The 8,704-nt window shown below is 28.1% G+C and overlaps 1 protein-coding gene across 1 annotated transcript; it reads right to left on the bottom strand.

The window, feature by feature from the left end:
• Positions 1-7,113: 7,113 nt before the first annotated feature.
• LOC111035030 (tigger transposable element-derived protein 6-like) lies at positions 7,114-8,670 on the bottom strand. The gene is made up of 2 exons (XM_022316516.1): positions 7,258-8,670; positions 7,114-7,185 (listed from the first exon to the last, which is right to left on the bottom strand). The coding sequence occupies exons 1-2, from the start codon at positions 8,668-8,670 to the stop codon at positions 7,114-7,116; spliced, it is 1,485 nt and encodes a 494-aa protein (XP_022172208.1).
• Between the last annotated feature and the right edge of the window lie 34 nt (positions 8,671-8,704).

The following is an 8,704-nucleotide window of genomic DNA, read 5'->3' on the forward strand; positions in this document are numbered from 1 at the left end:
CAACATATCCGTACACGAATTTAATAACATACTCTTTGTATTCATTTTTGGAAATTTTATAACTCACAAAAATCATCGTTACAGTTACCTGCAGTTATGTCATATCTGGTTAAAGAAACCTCCTCTGGCTCTGAGATAGTCAATTTTTTTAAATCACACTTTTTAAACTTATATAAGCCAAACACATTAAGTAGTTATAATATTTCCAATATCAGTAAATTAGATAACTCTTTATTCTGTCTTAACTCTATAAATATTTCGATAATGGATGTTTTTAATGAATTTTGTTATACTAATCAAAATCAATCACTTGGTCCTGATGGTATCTCTGCAAAAAAGTTGGTTCTGATTGTAATACGAACCTTTTGGCATCGGTGGTCAATGAGGTACATTTCATAAGAACAAAGTCATAGAGAGTGGATGAGTAAGGGATCGCAATTAAAAAGGTAGATATTTTGATCATCAAGGATGACTATTCCACATCTATATTACGGAAACCAAGTTTAAAAGTAGAAGGAGCATTAAGAAGCTCTAAGCATCAAAACGTACCCTGGACTCCGGAGTTGATGGGCTGATCAGTGTAATCACATTATGAACAGCAACCGAAACTAAGATGTCAACCAGTCGTAAAGTTGTGTCACCTCCCAACAGCCAAAGACTAGAATCTAGTTGAAAATTATAATTTTCAATTGGTAGAAAATATTCAATTATAAACATCAGATATTATTCTACTAAATAAGTATACAGACTATTTATAATTATTAAGCAATAATGCCGTAAAATGTACTTACTTTGTAAACAGAAGTATATACAAGTTATAATTCTATGTAATAACATAAAAGTAACTTTTATTGGCTTCATTCATGTAATAAGTGAACAGTACTTTTAAATTACTGTTCCATTATACATATTAATTGCATTCCTCGTCACTATGAAAAAAATATATTAGTTTCTTATCAATTACTAAAATGAATTTTTTAAAAAAAGCTGTTCACTCTGCATTTGTATTTGCTTGGCCATCCATTCATTTAATATAATGACGATTCCATTTAGGCCAGAGCTTAGGTTTGAATAATGAATATTATCTAAATTCAGAAATAAGCGACTATTTGAAAATACTTATAGGTCTCCCTTTATTGAAACCTGAAGATTTAGAATACTGTTTTGAGGTTGATTTAGTATAAATTTTATCAGAAAATGAGAAATACAGACATTTACGGATTCAATTTTATATATTTATATAGCAAACGATGGCGACTTCCCTCCTCTTTTATGGGAAATGTTTTCAAGTTAAATTACACGGACAACAAATAGCTGATAAAGTTTCCTTTCAATATTTAACGGAATGTTTTATTCTGCATAATTATTTGTTCATCCAAATATCTACAAATTTATTGATGTGATAAAAATGTACAAAAAGATATTTGCATCAAAGTGCTTATTAGTATTTTTTTTAAAAGACAAATGATTAAATACGAAATTAATCAAATTACGTTTATTAAGTCAAAACGGTTTCATTTTAATTTGTACTGGAATTTACCAGTAAATAAATAATAATATAATATAACAATTTAACCTTACCTGTATATTTTTAAATTATACACAAAATGACGAAAAATCAGTGTTGCTATTAAATATTAATAGTCTTAACTCTTAAGTCTTTATTAAAAGGAAAAGGGAATATTGTATTTACAGCGGACAAAATTACTTATTAGCATAGTAATTGAAATTTCTTCAAACGCAATTAGTGTAGTTTATAAATAATATTGGAATTCAATTCGTATGCTGCTGATACGATTGTCACTCGTTGGTCATTACTGTAAATATATTATACAGAGTAGAACTTAACGATGTCTGGGATATAGTATATACAATTGAAAATCTGTTTAGTAACTTATAAGTATCAAAACATTGATACATGTAATAACTGGGGTCATCATACTAACAATACTTCTAAGTAATTATAATTAGGCTACTGATGTTTTTGCACTTTCATATTTTTTTATGATTGATTTCACTTATCAAATTGAACTCATTAAAGACGTTATTCCAATTAGCAAGTGCCAGTTTAGTTAGTAAAGACTAAAGAGTACCGGTTAATTTTTTTTTAATTGTTCGCCAAATATATTTGTGTATTTTGAACTATTTTCTTTTCAAAGCGTATTTCTGTTATTTTAGTTCATGTTTTTAAATTTTGATTTTTATATTTTATAATCCTTTTATACCTTAATTGTTGTATATGGCATATTATAAAGCATATTATTTTAACGTTTTATAGAGCATAATAGAATACACTCTTTTAGTTCATTAAAGTCCGCTCTTTTTTAATAAAGGCAATTAATACCTAACTCAATTAAACGATTGTATCTTTATGTTGAATGTAAGATATATATATTAAAATACCTTAAGAAAGGCTTGAGAGATGAGATGCCACCCATCTCCTCACAATTTAAGTCTATGCTAGGTATTTAATATAGGTATCGAATAATATTATCATTAATTTCATAGAGTGCAAATGTTGTCTGATATATAGGTAGCCGGCACTATCTGCAGACTTGACAAGGCGTTCGCCTTTACTCGTGTGAACATTGCCATCCTTCATATTGAACACTTCAAATACCGTACAATTAATTAAACACGCTACTTATTGAAATCTAAGTTATCATGCAACTACACAATTAATTATATAGATTGTTTTTTATTTTTAATTAGTGTTTAAATTTGTAACAGTTGCATTATCAGTAGTTAGGTACTCGCCACTCGGTATATTATATAATATTATATAGGTACTCATACGATAAAATCATTATGAAATAAAAACATTTCTAAATAATACTTATATGCATAATATTAATTATATAATATAATATAATATACGTAGGTAACTACATGTTTAAGATATTTAATATACATTTTGGCACTTTGTTATTTTTTTGTGGAAGTGGCTAAATAACTTTTTTAATAATATATTATGTTGTGTAACTATATTTTAATGAATATAATCATACATTTACTGTATAACTATTTGATTATTCTAAAAAAAAAAAAACAACAATTGGTAAATAATAAATACCGCTTTGTATTTTCAAAAAAAAATATTTAAAAATTATTCATAACAAACTATATTATATTTGCCATTTGCTTATAAATATCTACCGTCACATGATTTAAATACTTAATACATTTGAAATTAATATTATAATTTATAGCATAAAATAAAAGTAAAGGAATAGGTCCTTTACAAAACAACTTTTTTTATTCTAGAAGTAGGTACGAGGTACCTATAATACTTTATTAATTACATTTTAATATCCAAAGTTTTTAAATAATTGTTAAACGGTTTTTATTTTTTCAAAGTTTGATAGTAAATATTTTTTTCTCAGTAAATACAACATGTATTTAATACGAGGTACCTACCTACAGGCTAATTCGTAGTTCGTGCACTCATATTCATAAAGTATAATTACATAGGCAAAATTATTGTTTTATGGACATTTGAAGACGGAATTGTATATTTAAACAAAAATAACGACGTAAGTAATTTTGGTATAATTAAAAAAATTTAAAAATATATTAACTGTAGGCATTTATCTATACTTGAAAAACTTTTCACCATTACGTTTATAATAATGTAGATGTAATTAGATTTTCAAACTTTATCCAACTCATGCTATTTACACCTTATTCACATAATTCTAAGGTACGTCGGTATGACTTATACGTTATAATATTATAATAACAATAATACATGGACCATAATGTTTAATTATTAATTGTATAATATTTGTGAATATGAGTTTATGTTTTTGAAAAAATATAGTTCAACACTTCCGTATTTCCTATTCTAAAAAAAAATGAATTAGATACTTATAGTAATATGATTTTTTTGTAAATTATCCTTAGAAATATAGATTTTGTCTCCGCTCAGAATTATTATTTTTTGTGTACAATTATTTACCCTTGAATTCGAATTCAACATATTCATTACTACAGTGACCTACTGAACATCAAAGTGCACTCAAAACCTGTACTGCGATGCAGAGTGAGTTCTTCGGTTTTTAAAAATATTATTTAAGGACATACGTAAAGTGAAGGCCCAGATGATCTTTTCCTTTTGTAAACTTTACCCAAATTACTATATATGTTAAAAAGATATAATTTAAACTGCTACCCATTTGTAAATTATACAACACTTTTAATTTGTTAAAGTAGAATCTATAACCGTGTACTTTTTCAGTCAAGTTTTATTTTTGTCCAATACCATAGTATTTATAAATATATCAATACGTTATGGAATAACTATTGCGGTGTACGACAACTGATACGTAGCTATCACTACACGATTACAAAATTTAATTAATAAATAGTGGTCAACCAACAATTGATGAGTATGTATCAACAATACATTATTATTTGTCCTAATATTGTACTTTTTAACATGATTTATTTCTTTTTGATTTTCAATTTTGTTTCTTTAACTATTCATATTATATGGCTAAAATGAATTGAGTATAAATTAGAGATTTTAATTTTAGATTAGTAATTAAGTAATTTTTTTTACTTTTGCAAAAATATAGCTATTCATTTTTAAAATTTAAGGCTCAGTTTACTTGTTACCTTTTCACACTTGACAAAATATCGGGAGCAGCTTACGTATGTGATTTTGTGTTTACCTGTACTTAGGGCGCAGTTTACAAATGCCGAATCATATGAAATGAGATTTTATTTATTTAACTATACCTTATACATTTAGAGAATGAAAAAAAATGTAGTCCTTAAACGGCTTAAACGATCTTATCCAAATTGCGAGTATAATATATTGTATAATACAATGCGTACGTACGTTTGCGGTGCAATCTCACTACCTATTTTTTTCCAATATCTTTTTTAAAATTTCGTCCCGCAGTTACGTGTGCCCGAGTCTACGATGGGTTCTATTTTAATTCACCGGGACTTGGAATAATAATAAATAATAATAATAAAGTATACTCTCTCTCTCTCTCTCGGCAACAGTCGAGCCCCGCTCGTCGATGTAACAACGTTTATATGCGTGTATTCGTATGTATATTATATATACGTCATATACATATTATTATATTGGAACGATCTCACACAATCGGTGGCTCGACGAACAATGGACAGACAGACAGACAGACGGGCATTCGTCCCTTACGTCGAACAGTGCGAAAAACGTGTGTGCGTTTTTGTATTATCATTATTACTATTTTTTTTCCTCAGCTTCGGTGTCGAATTTCAATTTTGTCGGGACACCTCTCTTCTGCTAACCCTAACGCACACATACACACACACACACACACACACACACACACACACACACACACGCACACAGGCGAACACATACACAATAAACGAGTGGCAACTGATTGTTGTCACATCCAAAATAATAATAATGAACTACCTGACAGCGCTGTGTGTGTGTGTGTGTATTTATATATAACACACAGGAGCCCCTCCTAAGCGATATTATTTCGTAACAAACATCCGCCCTCGTCGTGTATAATAATATAATATATAATATTCATGTATGTATACTATATATATATTTTATTAAGAATACTTAAAATTGAATATATTTAATTATGAAGTACTCATAAAGAAAGTAAAGACAATTTTACTAAATTATTATAGTTAAATGTTAATTTTTACACAATTGTACGGATGGATGAAACTCGTCTGCTTCGGAACAATTTACACTACCTATTCTAATCCAGAAGTTGACAAATGTACAGAGATCAGTTTGATAACTTATACTGTAGTGAATCATGCACTATGTGGTCAGTCTTAATGGACAATGACACAAATATACGTATTATTCACCAGTTACAAATTATGAAGATTTTTGGTCACCTATGGATATTATATTATTTGAAATCACATTATTTGAACTTATTAGGCCACCCTTTGCAATCCACCAGGTGCCTGGATCATACCGTTTGATGATATACCATATTATTCCGTACAACATTTCCAGGACCGTTACATAATATTATTTCGTTGCAAACACCCGTCCTCCAAGTGTATAATATTGATGTTCATACATTATATAATAGCCACATATGCCTATATAGTTAAGTATGTACCTAAGTTCGTGTACGCCACCAAATAGTCATATGGGTGTGTAATGATGTCAAGTTTAAAATACGAAATAATATTTACTGGCGAAACATCGATTACTTACACCTTACTTAAGTAGTTTTGAATAGTATAAAAAATATTCTTACCTATGTATTATATGTATTATTATTAGTGTATTAAGCACAGAACAATTTATGTTTAAATAAAATTGTCAATTTGTCCTATTAATGGGTGCAGTCAATTTGCACCAAAATTAAAGAAAGATGTGTTTTATGAGGCTCCATATGACATAAGCGCAAAAGATATAAAAATAAATATCATTTGCATCAATATTAATATTTTATACATAGCAAAACATTAAAAATCGTCAATAATCCGTAATATACAGTAAGTTGTAAAAATCTTAATTTTTACTTATTAACGAAAATACATAAAACGCCATTAATCATAATTGTTTTTTTAAATTAATTTTTGTAAATCCTTACTAAGCAGTGGAGCTCCCGCGTATCATGTTTTAAGGAGTAATATTTAGGCAATTCATATGACATATACATATGTGCTATGTCTATGTGTGAATAATAAAGAAATGTGTAATTTATTTATCATTTTTAACTATCGCACGGGCACTCACATGTCAATACGTCTCAAAAAAACCAAATTTATTTTTGTTTGATTAACTATAAAAACTACCAAAAGCAGTAGTAAATCAAATATACAGTGAGTTCCGCTTAATGTGATCACTTTGGTGCAGGTAATTTTGATTCTATTAACCGGTTGATTCTAATAAGCATTTACAACAATTTTTTTTATAATTCAATCTTTTAATACAATTATTTATTTTTAATTAGATATTTAATAATTTCTAATACATATATACATAATTATAATTTTTTAATAAAATTATTGATTTTTACATTTTTTTTATTTAATGATTCTAAATTTATGCTTGAAATAAAATAAAATTTTGAATTAAATAAGATAATATTAATATATAAAAATTAAATTAAATAAATGCATTTAAAATAAATTAAAAAAGCCATCTATTTTTGATTGAACTTGACAATCTACCAATTTAGTATTCATATTAGCCTGAAATTAAATTAAAATAAAAATTATATTCATGTTTTTTATTTATTTGTTTACAACATACATTGTACATACCTGTAGTTTTTGAAACAATTGAAAAGTATCGTTATCGCCGTATTTTTGAACAGCTCCTTTTAGCTTTTCCAAAATAATTCTGGTATCTTTTTGAGTGATATCCTCGTTGGCCTCTTCGTTATCATCATCTTCATCATCGTCAATATTGATTTCTTCTTTTTTTGTTTGCAAATCAGTTATGTCTTTATCAGACAATGCTCCAAAAGTAGGTAAATCTTGATCAATTAAAATCCAATTTTCAAAGTTTGTATCGATGAATTCGACCTCCTGAGGCTCTTCTTCGTCTGACTCAATTTGTGAAAACCCAGCTTTTCGAAAACAATTAATAATGCATTTGGAAGTTACCTTATCCCAAGCATTAACCACCATATGTATAGCTTCTAGCACAGTTATTTTACGAGCTATTTGTGATGCAGGAATTTCAGATACATCTATAGTTTCAACAATAAAATTCCGCATTGCTTTTCTATAGTAAGTTTTCATTGTTTTTATGATTCCCTGATCAAGAGGCTGAAAAAGTGACGTAGTGTTTAGTGGTAAAAATTTCAAATCTATGTTTTCTAAATTTTGTAAATTCGGATGTGCTGTACAGTTATCAAGAAGTAGTAAAATACGTCTTGGTTTTTTTATTTCTCTGTCCCATTTTCGTAAAAATTCGGTAAAAATTAGACTAGTCATCCAAGCGTTTGAATTAGCGTAATAATCGACGGGCAATGTTTTAACGCCTCGAAAACAGCGTGGATTTTTACTTTTACCAATAATTAAAGGACGTCTTTTATCCGTACCTGTCATGTTGCAAACCAGCAGAATCGTAAGTCTTTGCATTTGTTTTTTACATCCATTAACCGTAGTCCCTTTAAAATCAAAAGTAGAATCTGGTAGAGCTCGATAATACAAACCAGTTTCGTCTGCATTATATACGTCATCAGGTGCATAATTAGACGATGCAATAAAATTCTTTATGTAATCTTCTGCAGCTTGAAAATCTGCATCTTTTTTTTCTCCACATGTTTTTTTAAAAACAATATTGTTTCTGTTTTTCCAACGAGTCAACCACCCGATTGTTGGACTAAAATTGTCAACACCTAATTGCAAAGCTAAATTTATAGATTTTTCTTGTAAAATAGAATTACTGACCGGTACATTTAAATTTCTAGCTTGCTGAAACCATCGTAATAAAGATTCTTCTACATCAACATTTTGTCCATTTCGTTTTCGTTTTCGAGAAAGAGGCAAATTTTGTTCTTCATGTTCAACAATTTCCTTACGATTTTTTAAAATTTTGTTTAACGTTGGTTGAGGAATTTTCAGAGCTAAAACGGCTTCTCTTTGAGAACATTTATCCAATTTATCAAAACGAACGAGTATATCTTTTTTTTCTTTTATAGTTAAATCATTTCGTTTGGTCGACATTTCAAAAAATACGTCTGATCACGAACAATAAACC

Source organism: Myzus persicae, unplaced genomic scaffold, assembly GCF_001856785.1.
Source record: "Myzus persicae strain clone G006 unplaced genomic scaffold, MPER_G0061.0, whole genome shotgun sequence".
NCBI classification, from domain to species: Eukaryota; Metazoa; Arthropoda; class Insecta; order Hemiptera; family Aphididae; genus Myzus; species Myzus persicae.